The 19,704-nt window shown below is 53.4% G+C and overlaps 2 protein-coding genes across 4 annotated transcripts; one reads left to right on the plus strand and one right to left on the minus strand.

The window, feature by feature from the left end:
• Window positions 1–3,243: 3,243 nt before the first annotated feature.
• On the plus strand, window positions 3,244–10,183 carry TEX261 (testis expressed 261). 3 transcript variants are annotated; one of them, XM_028116294.2, is made up of 7 exons: window positions 3,244–3,442; window positions 4,098–4,122; window positions 5,046–5,125; window positions 6,235–6,388; window positions 8,463–8,530; window positions 9,269–9,371; window positions 9,538–10,183. In XM_028116294.2, the coding sequence occupies exons 1-7, from the start codon at window positions 3,428–3,430 to the stop codon at window positions 9,651–9,653; spliced, it is 561 nt and encodes a 186-aa protein (XP_027972095.1). In that variant the 5' UTR covers window positions 3,244–3,427; the 3' UTR covers window positions 9,654–10,183. The 3 variants fall into 3 exon arrangements, with proteins under 3 accessions (XP_027972095.1, XP_027972096.1, XP_027972094.1); XM_028116295.2 differs by lacking the exon at window positions 4,098–4,122; XM_028116293.2 differs by lacking the exon at window positions 3,244–3,442 and having other exon boundaries at window positions 3,964–4,122.
• A 2,638-nt stretch (window positions 10,184–12,821) lies between these two features.
• ANKRD53 (ankyrin repeat domain 53) lies at window positions 12,822–18,685 on the minus strand. Its single transcript, XM_088026625.1, has 6 exons — window positions 18,489–18,685; window positions 18,180–18,372; window positions 17,755–17,954; window positions 16,299–16,463; window positions 15,759–15,879; window positions 12,822–13,550 (listed from the first exon to the last, which is right to left on the minus strand). The coding sequence occupies exons 1-6, from the start codon at window positions 18,683–18,685 to the stop codon at window positions 12,822–12,824; spliced, it is 1,605 nt and encodes a 534-aa protein (XP_087882751.1).
• Between the last annotated feature and the right edge of the window lie 1,019 nt (window positions 18,686–19,704).

Below are 19,704 nucleotides of genomic sequence, written 5' to 3' on the forward strand. Positions count from 1 at the left end.
ACCGGCCCTGGCTTTGGTCCTCTGCAGCTCCTCTGGCCGCCACTAGAGGGCGGCAGCCAACACAGCCGGGCCCCAGGACTCGAAATGCACACTTCTGCACTCCCCCGCCTTTTCATTCCACACCCATCTACCTTTCCCAGCCCCTAGGGATGTGCAGGCCCCAGCTGTGTGGGTCACTGGGACCACAGAACCAACTAAATTCCTGCCCCTGGCCGTGGGCTCAGTGAAGGTGTAAGTCTGTGAGAATGTGAGAAGGGGAGTTAGTGAAGATGCAGGAAGGGACCAGAGGTGACGAGAATCCTAGGTGTATTCATCAGCTCCTCTAAGGATAAAGGTGGAGGGAAAAGAGGGAGAGCCAGAGGATCAGGCAGCCTTTGGGGAGATAAAACAGGATCAAGTCCACTGGCCAAATGGCAGGTGATGACAAGACAGGCGGAATCACTCTCACAACAAAGGCAAGTGACTTTTAAGAGACCAGAAAAAACCATGTGGCTCTGGAGCCAGAATGCCCAGATTCAAACCCCGGCTCTTCCAAGTACTAGCTATGTGACCGTAGACAAGGTATTCAGCCTCTCTGTGCCTCAATTTCTTATCTGTGAAATGGACATCATAATAACACTATCTCCTGTGCTAGCAATGAACCTTAAATGGGTTTATACATACAAATCACTTAGGACAGTGTCTGGCACACACTGAGAACACTATAAATGCTAGCAGTTAGTGTTTTGAGGAAGAGATCCATCTGACGGTGAAAGAGCTACTTTCCCCTAGAACATCCTCATGAGATGTATGGGAATTGGTCCCCACACACGCCAGCCTCAAATGGTAACACATGAGTGTGTGAATTAGGAAAAGTTAAAGAGTTACGTGTAACATTGGGATAAGTGTATATACTTACTGTCAGTATGTAGGTCAACAGACTTCGGAATCTACAAACCCTTGCACCCTTGAGTCCCTTGAATTGAGGGTGAGGAGTCCTCCTGCTCCCTCCCAACCCTCCTTCCGGGGAGGCTGGGTTTGCTCTCCCCTGTGACCCCCTGCCTAAGCATGGGTCCCAGAGAGCCTCCCTGAGCCCTGTCCAGTGCTGTTGGGTCAGGAGGAGCAGATGGGAGCCAGGGCCTCCTGGCTTGCTTTTCACGGCTCTCAGGAAACCATGGCTTCTCTTGCCTGCTGTGGGAGGAAACACCAGTGCTCAGCCTTCGTTCCTGGGACCAGCTTTGGCCCCAAGACTGTGGGGAAGTGAAAATGTCCAGCCCTGCAGCAACAATCCTTCATCGGGTCATCTCAATGCGCTTAACCTTTTTGGCCCCCAAGTTTCTCTTCTCTACAGTTCTGGGAAGAGTGGGGGAATACTTTTACATTCTCCTCCCTCCCCAGGAGGACAATGTCTAGGAAAAAGTAAGAACAATTGAGATTTTATTGTTCTTCTACTCACTGATGCGTCCGTGTCTCAAATTCAGACTCCCCGACAGCCAGGCCACATGATCCGAGGTTGGCCAACTTACTACACAGTGGCTTTCCTCACAAAGGGATGGGGTAATAACAAGAAATTTGAGCCATCCCAGCAGATCCAGCATACTATGAATATTTTAAATTTAAACTTAACTTATGAATGGGTAATATGTTTACATATATTTACGTAGTTCCATGTGTTAAGAATATAAAAAGACATACAGTAGAAAGGCTCTCTCTTACTCTTGAACCCTACCCTCTCTTCCTAGGAAGCAAAGCAATGTCACCATTTTAGAATGTATCCTTCCAGAGATAGTCTATATAAAGGAATACCTCTATAAAGAATACCTAGTTCTTTCTTCCCAGCCTTTTACTTTTTTCAAAAGGGGAATCTTCTTATATGGAACATCCTCAGTTTTGTGTGTTTGTTTTTATTCTTTTCTTCAATTAAAGTATGGTTGACCCACAATGCTACATCAGTTTCAGGTGTACAACACAGTGATTCAGCAAGTGTCTATGTTATGCACTGCTCACCACAGTGTAGCTCCCATCGGTCACCACACAACACTTTAACAATATCACTGACTATATTCCCTGTGCTGTACTTTTTATTTTTTATTTTTATTTTTTTAAAGATTTTATTTATTTATTTGAGAGAGAGAGAGCACATGAGAGGAGGGAGGGTCAGAGGGAGAAGCAGACTCCCTGCTGAGCAGGGAGCCCGATGCGGGTCTCGACTCCAGGATCATGACCTGAGCCGAAGGCAGTCGCTTAACCAACTGAGCCACCCAGGCGCCCTCTGTGCTATACTTTTTACCCCCATGACTTATTCTGTCCTCATTTGTTTTTACAGCTCTGCTCTATGATGTTTCCAAAGGCACTTATCCAGTTTCCTATTAGTGAACTTTCAGGCTGGTTTCAGTTTCTCCCAGTGCAGCAGTGAGGAGGCTTATAGATAAGCCCATAGTCCTCGAAGCTCCCGTGGCTCCTTATACATGTTCCTCAGGAATTCTTCCCCCCAACGTGGGGGGTTCCCAACCTCCCTCCTCAGGTTGGGTAATTGGCTAGACAAAACTTGGAAATAATAACTACAAGATAATTGGCTGACAAAACTTGGAAATATTTACTTACACTTACCAGTTTATTACAAAGGATATTATAAAGGTACAGATGAACAACCAGATCAAGGGGCACTTAGGGCGAGGTCTGGAAGGCTCCCGAGCCCAGAAGCTTCTGTCCCTGTGGAGTTGGGGTGGGCCACCCTCCAAGCATGTGGATGCATCCACCAACTTCTGAACCCATAGTTTAGAGATTTTTATGGAGGCTTCATCCCACAGTCATGATTATTAGCTCAATCTCCAGCCCTCTCCCCTCTGTGGAGGATAGGGGATGGGACTGAAAGTTCCAAGCTTCTCACCAGGGCTTGGTCTTTCTGGTGACCAGCCCCCATCCTGATCTATCCAGGAGCCCACCCAGAGTCGCCTCTTTAGACCAAAAATGCTCCTCTCACCTGGAAATTCCAAGGGATTGGGAGCCCTGCGGAAGACACTCCTATCACCTGTCCAATCTTTGGGGGGGTATCTACTCAGGAGTGGAATCGATGCACTATATGGTAGTTCTATGTTTAATCTTTGAGGAATATGTATTCGTTTTTATGCATGTGAAGATTATCCCGAGATGAGTAGCACAGCCCAGGCCCGTGCAGACACTTTATTTTGCATGCCTGTCTTGGCCACCAGATGGGGAACTTCTCAACAAGGGCTGCCCTGCGCCTTCCGCCCCTCAGTAAGTCTTCCGCGGTAGAGTAAATGCATTCAGCGCCCAGTGGGCGCCCTGCGTGCCCGCCACTGGCGATGTGCAGGCGATACAAAGGTGCAGAAGGTACCCTCAAGGAACTCAGCCTAAAGGGAGAGTTACACCTGAGGATGACTGATTAAAGGCGCCCCAACTCCTGCCTGTGCCGCTTCCTAGATGTATGACCCGAGGCAAGGTAACCTTCCTTGGCCCCAGCTTCCCCATCCTGAAATGATTTACAGTCAACTGCCATCACGGAAATACGGCGTAGCCTTTAGCACAGTGCCTGGCCCGCGCTGGGCACGCAACAGTTTTGTTCGGGTCAGCCGCGGTGGCAAGACAAGCCCCGTGGGCGACCCGCCTGAACGCTTCTGGCCGGTGCTTGCTGGGGAGCAGTCAGGCGGCCCTCTCGCGCCCCGGACCCCTCCACGCTGGCGCGGGAGCGCCCAGGGAGTGCACCGAAGGCTGTCCCCCCGGCTGGCGCCGCGTCCCCGCCCCCGGGCACCGTCCTGCCTCCCCGGGCTGCGTCGCCGGCCCTCCGCTGGGTGCAGCCCCGGGGGGCGGGAGCTCCGCCAGCGGGGTGCGGGACGCGGCCGCGGCCGGCTGGTCCTCCGCGCCGGCGGGAGGCGCTCGTCCGGATTCGGCTGGGGGCGGCACTCCGGCCGGGCTCCTCTCGGCGGCGGCGCACGGCCGTCCGTCCGTCCGCAGGGCGGGGACGCGGTGACGGTGGCGGCGGCTCCGTGTCGCCGGAGCCGAAGCGCGCAGGCCCGTCCCGGCGGTCGGGGGGCGGGCGGGGCTGGGGCGCCATGTGGTTCATGTACGTGCTGAGCTGGCTTTCGCTCTTCATCCAGGTGGCCTTCATCACGCTGGCCGTCGGTGAGAGTGCGCGACCCGGGTCCGCGCGGGCTCCTGTCCCGGCATCTGTGCTGGCCGGGGGTCGCATCACGAAGGCGGTCGCATCACGGGAGACTCCTGTCCGGTGCTCCCGGCCTTCGCATCCCTCCCCTTTCCTGTCCCTCTGGATCCTGCCCCCTCTTGCTGACCTCCAGCAGCCCCGTGGGACCGCGGGTCCCTCCCGCTGTCACTAAATCCGCCCCGGCACCGCCTGGGAGTGGCTGACTCAAGTGCCCCTTGCCCGGGCTCGCGCACCGCCAACCGCTGCCGTGCCCACCCTCGCGGGCCTGTCGCGCTAAACTTTTCCCGGACACTTATCCCCGCCCCTTCGTACTGCCTACTCTCTCGGAGTTTGAAACGCTTTTCCCTTCTGGCTAGTTCCTACTCTTGCTCTCTGCTGAGATCTCTCACCTCTTCCGGGAGGCTCTCCTTAGGGGGTTTGGTGGTGCCCTGTACTTTCTATGAAGTAGCGCTTGTCACACTGGGCTCGTCTGACGCCTCTCCCTATACCCCCGCTTACCCGCGCTGGGTCGGGGAAGGGACCTTGCCTGTCTTATCCTGTTCTCTCTTCACTCAGAGCGGCACTTGGCCCAAACCAGGTGCCCAACAGATACTTAGTGAATGAGTGAATGAAATGCCCCTTTATGGACCAGAGGTTAGCATTGTGCTGAGGCATCAGATACAGGTTTCCATTCAGTTTTATGAAATCTTTTTTTAGTTGCTCGGACAAAGTTTTGCTTCTTCAGACTTGGGAGGACCCCACGTGGGTTGTTTGGTTTGTTCCTTAGTGAGGGAGTCCATGAGGGGTTGATGGGGACCCAGCTGCAGAGAGAGAAGGACCAGGATGGTGGGAGTGACTCTGGCTAATGTTCTCCCTGCTTGCTCCCTCTTCCCAACCCCCCCAGCGGCTGGACTCTATTACCTGGCAGAACTGATAGAAGAATATACAGTGGCCACCAGCAGGATCATAAAATACATGATCTGGGTAAGTGGCAGTTTTCCCCAGGATTTTTCCCTCTTTTGCCCTGCCTCAAAGGAGGAAGTGGGGAGAGTTTTGCATGGATGATGAGATCTCTGTCCCTGCTGTTTCCTGAGGGTGCCACCCCTACCTCCTTCACCTGCACCTTGTCTCCTGAGTCTGCTCTCTGGATCCAGGTGTTCCCTCGCCCCTTTCCCAAGTAGCAGCGCTTCACTGCAGACCCTGTTCTCAGTTCCTTAGGGTGACAGCTGAGTGCACACTCTGTGTTGACAGGACCATGGCTTGGCCTTTGCTTGGTTGTTTCCCATTGTCTCTAGCCCCCACGAAGAACTGTGAAGAACCTACCTAAGAACAGTTTTGAGTACTTGAGTTAGAGTACTCATTGCCCTCGTTCTGATTGGATCAAGTGACTTGTCCTAAGAGGGAGACGCCTTCCCTGGCCCAGGCCCTGCCCTCCTGAGGTCTCATGGAAGGCTTCTGTTCCTGAAGACACAATCCTTGCCATTGATGTCAAAGCTCCAGGAATGCCTGCTGGCGGGTAGACTCCTGCCAGCTGTGGGAAAGGGTGGGAATTGGGACCATTTGGATGGGAGAAGTCCAGTGCCTCTCAAGTCACCTGGTGTCAGCAGCCACTCTGGGGTAGAGGGTTAGTAGTGGAGATGAGACCATAGCAGTCAGCTCTGGGTTCAGAGGCCTGGCCTGAGGGTTTTGGTACAGGAATTAGACCTTCATTCTACCAACTGCCATTTGTTAAGTGCTGACAACTATAAATCCTTCAGAACAGTGTTTTTCAGGTTGTAGGTCTCATTCATTATTGGGTTGTGTCATCAGTTCAGTAGGTCATGATCAGCATTTTCAAAAAACAGAATAGAATACAATAGAATTGAAATTTGAACTTTGATCTTAAAATGTTTACTGTGGGTTGCTGTCAAAAATTTTTGAGAATGGCATTAAAAGATGCTGCCCTTTGGGAGCTGAGAGACAGGCTGCGGAGGACTGTGAAACAGGGAGAGATGGAAGCGTGAACCTAGTGTTGCCCAGAGCAGGCTGGGGGTTAATGAGACCAAGAAGGCTGCCTGGAAGAGGCTCCCTGCACTGTGTACCTCTCGTTTCAGTTCTCCACAGCTGTGCTGATTGGCCTCTACGTGTTTGAGCGTTTCCCCACTTTCATGATTGGCGTGGGCCTCTTCACCAACCTCGTCTACTTTGGCCTCCTCCAGACCTTCCCCTTCATCATGCTGACCTCGCCTAACTTCATCCTTTCGTGCGGTGAGAGGGGGCAGAGTTGGGGAGGCCATCGAGGTGGTTGCATGTGCCCGGCTCAGTCGGGGGCACTATGGGGATATAGAGAAAAGTGGCAAACCACTAGGGTCCTCCAGGAGGCCAGGCTGATTGGGAACATGGACTTCTTAAACTTGAGGAGCCTAGAGTCTTCTTGGCTCTAGTGATTAGTATTTGGGGGGATGGGGGAAGTGGGGGTGGGATACTTAGGGAGGGCTTTCCCAGGGTGGTGAATTTGAGAAGGGACAAAAGGTGGGTTCTCTGTGTAGTTACGGGCTCTAAGAAACCACTTGGCCAGAAAAAGCCCAAAGCCCTACCCTGGCAGGCAGGTAGCTCCCTGTCTAGTCGTCTGGCCCAGTCTTGATTAACACAAGCTTCATGGGGCTGTGGGTCCCCCTGCAGGTGCTGGCGTTGGGGTAAACAAATGTGTTTGGAAGACCCTGACCATTCTGCCTTTAAGCTGGCACTACTTTCTGATCCTGGGAGTCATTTCTTCTCTCTGGCCTTGGGTTCTTGATGATGGACTCAGGTGACACACAGTAGGCGGTTATAGATAGCCCCAGAAAAGATTCTGGGAAGTGTTTGGTTACCAGGATTGTTTTTTCTCCCATTAACCATTACTGGTCACCTAGTCTTTGGGCAGGATATGAGATGTAATTGGGAGTTTCTTGGAGCTACTTTTCTATTTCTGTGGGAGAATCTGGAAAGAGAATATTAGCCACAAGGAGGGCACCCAGTTAAAGCTAGGACTGGCCTCTTCCCTGAGTGCCTTGGTGTGATTCTGCCAGAGGATGTGTTTGGTGGGGGTTGGTGTGGGGAGTCCTTCCCTGGAGACTAGACCCCTTCTGCATCTTCCCAGGGGGTAGAACCCTCCCCACCCCCCACCCTCCCAGTAGACCAAGCCTCCCAGAAGCCTCCTGGCTTCCCTTTGTCATTCCCCCAACCTGCCCTTGAGATGCCTGAGAGACTTTTCCTGAAGATCTGTGGGCATCAGGCACCATCTGTCTTCCAGTTTCCCCAGTCCTAGAGTGTGGCTAGGCACGGCAGAGCTCTGCCTTAGAAGGGGAAAGGCAAGAGAGGAGGAAAGAGAAACAAGACGTGGCATTTGGCTCTGAGGTGGGCGTGCGGGGTGTTCAGTTTGAGTGGGGGCTTTGTTTTGGTGCCTGCCCTTCACCTCACCGTGAGAACAGGCAGGGATGCCTATCTCTGAGCAGCCCATCCCCAGGATCTGCAAGTTGTCTCTCTCCTCCATAAATGTGGCTGCACCCTAAGGAGGTGGGTGTCAGTCCAGAACATACCAGTTTAGACCAGTGAGCCCTACCCTGGGGCAGAATGAGAAAAGGACCCTCTCCCCCAGAATTTGGAGGAACCCTAAAACTGCACCCCAAAGCATCTAGCAAACTATGCCCTTTTATTTTTTTAAAGATTTTATTTATTTGACAGAGAGAGGGAGAGAGACAGCTAGAGAGGGAACACAAGCAAGGGGAGTGGGAGAGGGAGAAGCAGGCTTCCCACTGAGCAGGGAGCCTGATGCGGGGCTCGATCCCAGGACCCTGGGATCATGACCTGAGCCGAAGGCAGACGCTTAGCGACTGAGCCACCCAGGCGCCCCAAACTGTGCCCTTTTATTCCTGAGGAGTGAGAGCCTCTTTATTTGAGGCCCTCTCCCAGCTGCCCAGTTCAGAGTGGAATCTCTTGGGAGTATGTTATCTGCCCTGTGACTTCTGTGCCCACTGCCCATGGGAGGGCACTCTTTGAGACTCACATCCACTTAAAAGCAGGTTAATGGTCACGGTGCTTTGGATTACATAATAAGTCTCATTTTTATACCATTCAAAGAGCTTTCTTATCTGCCTTCTAATTTTGCTCATAAATGCCTTCTGCATTTTCACAGATGGAGAACTGAGTTCTGGAGGGTAGTGTACTTGGCTTATAGCCATACTCTGAGTTGGGTGTAAAATCAGGACTAAGACTCAGGACTCCCAACTCCCAGGGGCCTTTGAAGGTTAAAAGTCCAGCTTTATATTCTTCCCCCCAAACTGACTCTTCATTTCCTCAACAGGGCTAGTGGTGGTGAATCATTACCTAGCATTTCAGTTTTTTGCAGAGGAATATTATCCTTTCTCAGAGGTAAGAAGTGTTCAGTACATCGAACTATTAGCAGGGACAGAGGAAGTAAAGGGGACTTGCATGATTTGCTTTGTGAACTTAGCTGGGGTTTGAAATAGTCTGCTGAGGGATAACGCATTTAAAAAAATAGTATTGAGGAGTTTAGACAGTGGTGTGGGGTGAGGAGCAGGGGTCTCTTTAGCTGAGGCGGGGAGGTCACTGCTCTTCCCCAGGGAGTCCTTTGGTTCTCCCAGGATCACAGCCTAACACCCTGAGGTCAGGACAGGGCACTGGGGTGGCCTTGTCTGATGCAGACCTCATGGGGCTGGCAGGTTGCAGCCCTGAAGCCCGGCTCCTTCCAGCAGCCTGCCAAGCTTTTTTCCGCTCAGGGGTTCTCCACAACCTGCTGTTCCAGTTCCGACCCCTGGGCAGAACAAGGTCACTTTTGGGGGGAAGATGGGTCAGTCGTGGTTTTACCCTCCATCTGCCTCCTTTAGTTCAGAGGAGTTGCTTGTCCTAGTGCCCAGAATTTGGGGATTGTGGTCACACTCGGTCATCCTCAGCCTCCACCTTTCCCCACTGAATTTTCTCCATGTCTGAGGTTGCCCTGCCTCTGCTTCCTGGTCCCTGGCCTCCTTCAGAGATCAGGTGTGGGGCCTTCTGTGCATTCTTGACCGCCTCTGTAAGATGCATGGTGGCCGTGTGGGGCCCACCCGCGGCACTTCCAGGGCACCCTCTCTCAGTGTCTCTTGTTGCCAGGTCCTGGCCTATTTCACTTTCTGTCTGTGGATAATCCCGTTTGCGTTCTTTGTGTCACTGTCGGCTGGGGAAAACGTCCTGCCCTCCACCATGCAGCCAGGAGGTGAGAAGGGGCTTGTCAGGGGTCACGGTGGGACTGCCTCAGGAAGGCCTGGGTTGTGTGGGGAGCCCGCGCCCAGCCTTGTGATGGAGGCATTTGGGCTCTAGGTGGGGAGAGCCGTGTTCACATGTAGACACACACACTCATCCCCCTGCCTGTGTCTCCACAGATGACGTGGTCTCCAATTACTTCACCAAAGGCAAGCGGGGCAAACGCTTAGGGATCCTGATTGTCTTCTCCTTCATCAAAGAGGCCGTTCTACCCAGTCGTCAGAAGATATACTGAACCCCTTGGGGAGGGGATGTGGGGACAAAATCAGGAGAGTCGGGCCCCTGGGCCTCTGCACTAGGTGGGGGCCATGAGCCTGGGAGGCACCTTCCCCCCGCCCTGGCCCTTGTTCCCTTGACTCTCCCTGAAGCCCTCATCCCCACCTTCCTCGAAGGGCTCAGCTTGGCTCAGATCTGACGCTGCTAGAGGCTGTGACCTCAGAGGGTACCAGGAGGATGGCAGAGCCTGCTTAGCCAGGAGGCCATGGGCCACCTGGTTAGGCGGGAGCTGAGCTCCCTCTGACCCTCCTACCCACTTCCGTGGTGGGTCAGGAGGTTCTGGCTCAGCCGGGGCAGGCGGGGCAGGGGCTATGAAGCTGGAGAGCAGACAGGGATAAGTTCTCTGGGCAGATGGCCGTGGGGAGGGGCCATGGCTTGGCACTTCCAGGAGAAATAGTTTTTGCTGTTGAACTGTGATTTCTGTCCCAAGTGCTGATTCCCATTTGAATAAAGACTCTAGGTGGCACTGTTTGCCTTAATATCCTGAAAGTTCATCTCCCTTTCTTCCTGTTGACCTTCTGCCCTGGACTGGACTGGACTTTCTGCTCCAGGGGCTTCTTTTCTGGGTTTGGGTCTTGCCCTCCCAGCGGGACTGCTCTCACGGCCCTTCCTGGGAAGTGGGCAGAGGTGAGGAGCTGAGCCGGGTCAGGGGGGTTGGGGGTGGAGGCAGCCTTTCTCGTGCCCCTCCCTTTTCTTCCATCTCTTCTTTCCCCAAGGCGCCATGGCTGTGACGCTGGGGGCCGTGGAGGGACGGTTTGGGACTGGGTGGGATTTTTGGAACATCTGCAATATCCTATTTGTAAGCTTTCCCCTGGGGAAAAGGAGCAGTTTCTGGCTGAATTCTATCTTGGGCCTAAGAGGAAAGAAAATAGAAACTGGCTTCCAGGCAGACTGGATTACAGCCTATTTTTTATGAAACGGGACTGAGGGGAGAAACGGTTTGTCGCTCTAAGAGCACACGAGGGCTGGCCCTCTCTTCTGAGTGCTCTTGGTTCCCGGGGAGCTGACCTCAGTCTTCTAAGAAGGTGGGCCAGATCCTGGCACAGACCAGCATTTGCTGACTTTGCACTCCAACTACAGTGCCTTGCAAGTACTCAGCAGTACATACGGGAGTGAAGCCCCCACGAGAGCCGTTCCTGCCATGTCCTGTACCTCGGGTCGAGACTGGCACGTGCGGAGATGGACAGTGCACATGCAGTACCTTTAAGCCAGGGAAGCCCGTGCTTGAAAGTCTCTGTATCTTGCCCCAAGTCCCACCACAGCCCTTCATTCCCTTGACTGCAGCATTTCCTGTTCTCTTAAAAATCCCAGCCTTTCCCTTTCGCTGAGAGGAGTAGCACGTTTTGGTTTCTTCCTGCTGGGAATGAGATGGCCAGGCCTTTTTATCCTATGCAGACGAGGGAAGACAAGGTAGAGGACACAGGAGGCCAGTGTCCTCACTGCTGCGTCAGCAGCTGGCTCAGCTCTCCCTTGCTGTCTCCTTCTCTGTTCCTCACCCCGATGACATGGCTTCTCTCCTAGGGGTTGCCAGTGGCCTTCTCGTGCTAAATCCAGCAGACCCTTTCATATCTTATACTGGATCTCTGCAGCATCTGACAGGGCTGCTCACCCCCAGCTTCTTGAATTGCACTTCCCTGGCACTCCTGTGGCTGGTCTTCCTCCTGCCTCTGCTATTCCTTTCAGTTTCCTGTGCAGGCTTCTCCCATTTGCCCCACGCACAATGGGGTTTCTCAGGGTTCTGTTGTGGGCTCCCTGGAGGAGCCCATCCAAGCTGATGGCTTCAAGGACTCTTTGCCAAGGAACTGAGAGTTGACCTCCAGCCCCAGCATCCCTCCTGATCTTCTGAACCATAGTTCCTCTCGCCTTTGGGTGCACAGACAACTCTCACGGCCCAGAGGGCACTTGCTGCTGTCCTTTGCAAACCTGCCTTTTGGGTACCTGCCGTGGCCCCAAGACCCCTCAGGAGCCAGACCAGAAACCTGCTTTCTAGTCCTGCTTTCTCTTTCTGCCCCTCCCCCTCATCCAATCTCTAAAAACTGTTAAGTTTACCTTCCTAACATCTCTTGATTTGAGCCACACCCACTGTCATCAACTTACACCTGGATTATTGTGACAGCCTCCTTCTCCTTCGATGTCCCACAGCCAGAGTTGTCTAAAATGTATAGCTCATCAAGTCACTTCCTGGCCTACAACCTTCCATGGCTCCCTACTGCCCTCAGGATAAAGACCAGACCCCTTAGCATGGCTTGTGAAACTTGTGATGTCTGGTTCCTGCTCGCCTCTCTGGCCTCATCACTTGCCACCTTGCACCCTGTGTCCCCGCCTCCTGTATTCAGAGATGCCACTTTGATTCTCCTTTCTTCTGCCCATCTGGGTACCTTCTCTTGTCAGTTCTCAGCTTAGATTTCACTTCCTCTGAGCTTTGTCCCCTCTTCCCCCAGCACACCACACAAATCACTCTAGGCTTACTGGTCTATCTCCCCACTAGACTGTAAGCTCCTTGAGGGCAGGGACTGTCCTTCAGTTTTTGTATTAATAGTGCCTGGCTTGGTGCCTGGTACATAGAAAGCACTCAATAAACATTTGTTTAATGAATGATTTGTAGCGATGTGTCCAGGGGATAACAGGGGATCCAGGATAGCTTCCTGGAGGAAGTGCAAGTGCTTGTATAGTTGCAAACTGAAGCCATGGGTCCTCCCTCCCTCCCCCCAAGATATGCTGCTTGTGCCTCCCTGAACTACAGAGACCTTGAAGGACTTGATCTGAACAAGAGGCAGCATTTTCCTGTGGTTCCCTATCCTGGAAGCCTTGTTCCTGGTGGGCTGGGGCAGGGGGGAGGAGAGGTAGTAGGGACACCAAAGTGTCCATTTTATGATGCAAGGGCCCAGGATAGACTGATGCCCACTCTGAGGCCTCTGCCCTAGCTTAAACCTCTTGGGGAGTCCAAGAAATTTCTTTGTGAAGAGGGGAGACCTGGGACCTAGTCTTTTGTTAAGAGAGAAGGGGCTCTGATCTTCAAGCTTGGGAGTGGGAAGTGGAAAGCCTGTGAGTACTCCTCTCCCTCTCTTCCAACCCCAACGTGAATCACCACACCTCAGCCTTCACTGGGCTGCCTCAGGTTGACAGCCTACCAAAATAAGTTTATGGGGGGGCTTTTGGGGGAGGGCAGAGTGGGGAGCCCTTGATGGGCTTGCACAGCTGCCAGGAAGGCTTCATCAAATGTCTCACGCAGGTTCATGGCCAGAGTGTCAGTCCAGAAGTTGTTGTCACCCAAGAGCCACTTCCGGGGCACGTGCCTCATGCTGACAGGGCAAAAGCCCTGGGGCACTTTCATCCTGCGTGGCCGCACCGAAGGGTACAGCTCTTGGACTACCACCTTGAAAGGCAGCTGGGGCACAGGTGCCACCCGGTTGCCGGCCACCGTGCACAGCTGTGCACCGCCGTGCCGGTCAGACCTCACCTTAAGGAAGCTGTGGAAGTCATGCTCTGGGCTGGGGTCTGGATGCACACCTAGGCGGATGCCCTGTGGGTAGCCGATCTGGGTGGTGGGCGATCTGGCAGGATTGTTGCTAACATTCCACGACTTGGGCCGCCTGACCATGGGCTGCATGTAGATGGATGTGGGTGTCCCCGAGGACTGCAGCTTGGGCGTTGATGTCTGCCGCAGGCGTGCCTCTGGGGAGGGGTAGAAGCTCTTTCGAGGCCCCTGGTGCTTGAGGGTCTTGGGGATGGCAATCGCCTGGGGTGGGGCACAAGGTGCTTGCTTGGCATTGCGGATCAGGGATTGGCCTTGGAGCAGCTGCTTGCGATGGAGCCACTTCTTGAAATCAGCTTCTCTCAGAATTTGGTGCTGTTTCTGCAACATCAGAGGGTACAAGATAGTCATGGAGGGCTGCCCCTCCTCCCTCCTCCTGTGGAGGGAGGCCTTGTGGCTGTAGCCCTTGGAAACCTCAGGTATCACTGGCTAGATACAGTTCTGCCCCAGGAGGCCTAAGTCTGATGAGAGAAACTCCTGTCTTATGGGAGCCCTTGTTCTGACCTGGAGATAACTATTGCCCGAAGGGAGCCCTTGGGCTGATGGGGCAGGTAGAACCTCTCCGACCTCCAACCTGATAAGGCCTCTGCCCTAAGTGAGGTCTCCAGTCCCTGTCGTATGGAAAACCTCAAGTCTCATGGGGGAGACAAGCCTCCACCTCCAGAGAAGTCCCTCGTCTGATGTGGAGATATGTCCTGCTCTGAGAGAATCTCTGGTTTGATGGGGGAGGAAAGGCAAATCCTTGACACTGGAAGAAGAAAGCAGAAAGGTTTGGAAGGCCTGGAACTGGGGGGAGCCAGTCTGGATTGGCTTCTGGAAGTGGTGGGCCTCGTATGTTGGATATAGTTGGCTGGCTCTCTGGGCTGGGTGGTCATGACTCGGTCTACCTCTCTGTTTTTGCCTCCACTAGAATTGAACCTTCAGCTTGCCACAGAACTGCCCCTTGTCCACCCCCTTGTTTCAGTGTCTCACCCCCCGGACCGTTGCTAAGCCATCAGGTGGTACGGAGATTGACCCAGCTCAGGAGGTAGGCTCTGATTAGGCTAAGCCAATCATAATAATTCCATCAGCCTTGCCCCAGACCCAGGTCAGTCAGCACATGGCTTTCCTTTAGCTGTAGGGATTGGCACAAGAATGGACATAGGATCCAACTGAGGCCAATAAGAGATAAGGGGAGATCTGCAAGGGGCTTCTGGGAAAGTTTAGAGACACGGGAACGGATGAGCTTTGCCTCCTCTGGACACAAGGGGCTCTGAGGATTGGGTGACACACCAGAAGAGGACAGGGCTGAGAAAACTGGAGAGAAATGCAGCTGGAACCAAGCCGGAGTATTGGATTTTGCCAGCCCTGAGGCCCTCCCCACTTCTGGATCCACTTAGGATTCCCAGCATCTTCTCTCTGGGTTTTCTGGCTCTTGCATCCTATATCCTTACACCTGCTTGAAATGCTTTACTTCCCCATTCTTCCCCAGCCAAGGTCCATCATAGGTCTGAGCCCCTTCCAAATCTCTTGCTTGGCAATCTCCACCTCTCATCTGTTCCCCTAGCTGTACTGACTTTGTGCTTCTCGGCATATACCACGTTCTCCTGTACCTCTGTGCCTCTCCACAGGGCTCTCTGTTCCTTCTGCCTGGTCAGCCCTTCCCTTCTTCATACAGCCAACTGCTGCCCATCTTTAAAGGTCTTCTTAAGCATTATCTCTCTGGCATCCTCCTGGACCCTTCCTTCTCTGTGGGAATATAACCCACCTCCCATTCTAGATCCTAAGCTCCTTGAGTGAGGGGACCACATCTCATTTGTCTTTGGAGCCGCAGGGTCCAGCAGGTGCCTAGCAGAGAGGAAATGCTCAGTGTCTGTTGGAAAGGATGGATTTTTTTTTTAAAAAGACCATTTTTAAGTAATCTCTACCGCCAACACGGGGCTTGAACTCTCAACCCTGAAATCAAGAGTCACGTACTCCACCAACTGAGCCAGCTACACGCCCCAAAGGATGGGTCTTTCTCTTCTTTTTTTAAGATTTTATTTATTTATTTGAGAGAGAGAGAGCATGAGCAGGGGGAGAGGGAGAAGCAGATTTCCCACTGAGTGGGGAGCCCGATGTGGGGGCCCGATACGGGACTCCATCCCAGGACCCAGGATAATGACCTGAGCCGAAGTTAAGACACTTAACAGACTGAGCCACGCAGGCGCCCCAACGATGGATCTTTTTAACCAGTGTGAATCCCAATGTAGGCAGGGCCTGGAGCTCGCTAGAGATTTTCCTCCTCATCCAGAAGGAGGCAATTTGCTAGGAGGCGTGCTGTATTTCTTGCCAATTTAAGCTGTATGTACTCTCTAACACAAAATGAGACTTTTGACCTAGGGAAGTGGCTCTTAAGGGTGGAATTTCAGAGGATGGGGAGAGGGAGGCTTTTTCTGGGTGGGACTGCTACCAGCCACTCTTCTAACTGCGTATGAGTCATGGCCTCCCTTGCTCACCTGCTTGGATAGCAGTGGCTGCCTGGTGCCCCTGCCCCCCCGTCCCCCTTACTTGATACTCGGTGAGGTAGTCTTGTTCCATGAAGGCCAGCTCGTCCTTGAGCCTCTTCAGTTTCCCCATCTCACGAGCAAAGTCCTTCTTGTCCCGTTTCCACATGGCATCCTTCAAGAACCTGACGCCAAGGTGGGGGTATGTCACCCTTCAGTGACCGAGCTTCACCCTGGGCTGGGAAGACCGGCTGCTGCTGAGGGCCCGGATGAGGGTAGGAGGAGCCACCAGAGACGCCATTCCCCACTGCCCAAGGCCCCTCCCACTACCCTTGAGGTGAGAGAAGAAAGTGATAGTCTGATCAGCACGCCCTGCTGAGGATCCAAGGCCTCAGGGCAAGGAAGGGCAGTGCTATACCCACAGGGGTGAGGCCCTGTGGAAAGCCCTGGGAATAATATCCTGGGGGGCCGGGGGTCTCTTCTGCAGACTTATCTCCCAGCCCAGACCCTCCTGGTAAAGGCTCAGCCTCAGGTGAGGGCCCCAAGGAAAGGGCTGGGAGGGAGGGAAGGGGTGGCAGGCTGTGGGTGGTTCTCACACCCTCACCGGGCACAGTCGCGGTGGTTCCATATTTTGCAGTAGTCGATGGGCTTGCAGCCCATGGCATCTCGGGCGTGGACATTGGCGCCATTTTGCACCAGCACCTTCACGCAGCTCAGCAGGCCCTTGCAGGCTGCCAGGTGGAGGGGTGTGGAGCCATTGCATGTCTGACTGTAGAGGGCCCCGCCAGCCGGGAAGAGGGCAGAAAGGATGGCCATTTGCCCATCAGAGAGGTGGGCAAACCAGGTTCCAGACCTGCTCTGCCACTAGCCCACTGGGTGACTCTGATATGTCCCTTCTCCTCTCTGAGCTTCAATTTCCTCAACCATAGAAGGAGGGTTTGGACTAAACGAATGGTGGGAGCCTGACTATATGGGTGTGCCACAGTAAAGATCTGCTGGAAGAAGAGCTGGGTTGGCTGGAGCTCAGAGGGCACTAACCTTATTGGCTCTTAAGTCAGCCAGCCCTCCTGCCCCCTCCCCTGCCTGGCCATGGCACACAAGGCCTGCGTGACCTGGGCCCTGCCTCCTCCCCACCCTCATCTTCTGACTTTGCCCCACTCTTTCCCAACTTGTGATCTTTGCACATGATGTTCCCTCTGCCTGGGACTCTTTTCCCCAGCTCTTTTCATGGCTGCCTTGCCCTCAGTTTTCGGGCTGCAATTTAAATGTTATTTCCTTAGAGGTGACTTCCCCTTCCAAAATAGATCCTCTGCCCTACCCCTTTTACTCATCACCTCATTGCCCTGTTTATTTCCTTTGAAACTACTTACTACACTGTCATTTCGTTCATTTATTGGTTTGCTAGTTCACTGTCTGCTCCTGCACTAGTTTATCAGCTTCATGAGGGCTGGGACAATTTCCCTGTCTTCACTGCTGTATTCGACTCAGGCTTGGCGCCGAGCACACAGGGCTCTGTAAATATGAGCGAGTGCAGTCTCCCATAGGCCATCTGGGCATTTCCATGCGTTTACTCCGTCACCACAATAGTCTCATGTCATCCTCCCACATTTCAGTTGAAGACACTCAGGAAATAATTCCCAAAATTTGCTGCAAATTAGAAACACCTTGGAATCTTTTAGGCCTTCTAAAGCTCAGATGGCACCCCATACCAATTTCAGCCTTTGACTGGAACACAGGCACTGGTATTTCTGAAGCTACATACGGGACTCCAGTGTACTGACAAGCTTGGTAACCAGAGCACTGAGGCTAAGGGTTGAGTGACTTGTTGGAGGTCTTGCTGTTTGCTAGCAGATGGCAAAGCTGGGATGTGAACTAGGTCTGTCCTCTCCCAGAGCCTGATCTCCTTACTACACCATGTGGGCTCACTGACTGCTTTATGTGGGACCCAATCCTTGTCACCCTACAGCCCTCTGCCTGTCCTGCATGGATCTGTCTACCTGGAAGTGGGGTCCCTATCTGCCCAGGTTCCAAGACACTTTCTGGACACAGGCTGGACTCACGTGTTGAGGGCTGCCCCTTGGTTAAGTAGATAGTGAATGCAGGGGAGGGTCATGGTCTTGTTGTCCCCGTGGATGACCAGGTGCAGGGGTGTCTGGCCATTGTTGGTGGGCAGGTCCACGGGAAACTTGTACTCCTCTACCAAAACCTGCAGGCACGTAAGCTTGCCATTCTGGGCTGCAAAGTGGATGGCGGTGAAGCCCTGTGGGGGCGGGAGGAGGGTAGGAGGAGACTGAGCAGGATTGGGGCCCCAGGGTCCCCAACCTAACCTACAGAGCAGAGTCTGCTCGTAGAAGGTGACTATCTACACAGAAAAGGGTATCTGTGGATGTTCCATAGGCAGATCTTGGCCAGAGAACCACTATGTGAGGAACTTTCTGTGCATACAGAGGACTTCATTTCTTGCCCCCAAGCTCCAAGGCCTTACCTTGTCATCTGCCGGAATTTTGTCACGGTCCCGATTCAGACAGAAACGCAGCCATTCCAGGTTGCCCAGTGCGGCCGCGAACAGCTCGTAGTAGCTCCCAATGGCACTCTGGTCCCACTCATCGTCGGGGTTAGCGTGGGTCGGGAGTGGGCAGGTGAGCAAGAAAGTGGAGTCTGGGTCTGCGCCGTTGGCCCTGCAGAGGGGCGTGCGTGAGGGCGAGGGCTGTCACTGAGCACCAAGGCGCTTCGGGAGGCCAGGCCGGGGCTCGCTGGTCGGCAGGGCAATGAGGAAGTCACCGTCCCCGGACACCTCTCCGGAAGCGAGCCAGCACCCCAGCCCGGTTCTCCCGGCTCCTCGCGCCGCCCAAGGGCTCCCGCCCGCTCCCGGCCCTGCCCCTCCAGGGAGGCCCCCCGCAGCCCGGCCACCTCATCCCCGGCCCACCTGGGCTGCTGGGACGCCGCTTCACCCCAGGTGACCTTGTAGGAGGCTTTCTCCGCCGGCTGCATGGCGACACTTGTGTGCGGGGGCTGCTCCCCCACCCTCCCCAGGCCCTGCCCGCCGGCGGACGCTCGAACTGGCGCTGCGGCCAGGGCAGCTCCTCCGCGGGCCGCGCCACTTCCCCGGCTTAGTAACCGGCCGCCCCAGTCTCCAGGGGCCGGCCCGGCGCCTCCCGGAGATCCTGCTGCCGCTAACCCCGCCGTCACCCGGTGAGCCTTCGCCCCCTCGGCCTGTAAACAGCATCGGCCACACACACAAACCACAAGACGCTTGGGTTTTGTTTCTGATGATAAGTTTATTAAGTGCTGATTGTTAAAACAGAGAAAGGGACGAGGAAATTAAAAATCACAATTCCACCAACCGCAGAAATCACGGTCTATTACGATATGTATATACATATCCTACATTTTTTGTACTCCTTTTCATTTAGCGTTTTATTATGAACTAGCATCCATTGTCATGCCATATACTAAACGTACGTTATGACGCCACTGTAGCCCAGCGTCATAATGAACATACACTATCATTTGACATGTGCGGCAGAAAACAAAATGATTCATCTTGGCCGTTTTCTTAGGATGGATTTCCTGGAAGTAGAATTACTAAGTGAAAGGGAACGAACATTTTTTAATTGTTAGTATGTGTTTACAAACTGCCCACCAGGAAGGTTTTATATTCATTACACTTCTACCTGCAGTGAAGCAGGTACCCTGCACATCAGCCGTGGGACTTTGGGCGAGTTCCTTGACCTCTGTGTCTTAGTTTCTGCATTAGCGAACTGGGAATAATACCACCTACTTCACAAGGAGGGAGGGAATTGCAGCAGTAAGACCAGCCCAGCTATCTAGAATTTTCTATTGTTAAAAGAGGACCTACTGTAACCATCACCACCAGCGCTGAATATTGTGATTTTAAATAAACATTTGCTAATAATTTGGTAGTGGAAATGTTCTAATTTGACTCCTTGATGACTACCAAAAGTTAAACAATTAAATATCAGTGTTTTTCTCTTCTGGGAATTACCTGT

The sequence above is a fragment of the Eumetopias jubatus genome, unplaced genomic scaffold (genome assembly GCF_037043125.1).
Source record: "Eumetopias jubatus isolate StellerSeaLion01/CBP00866 unplaced genomic scaffold, mEumJub1_p1.0 scaffold_9, whole genome shotgun sequence".
Lineage (NCBI taxonomy): Eukaryota > Metazoa > Chordata > Mammalia > Carnivora > Otariidae > Eumetopias > Eumetopias jubatus.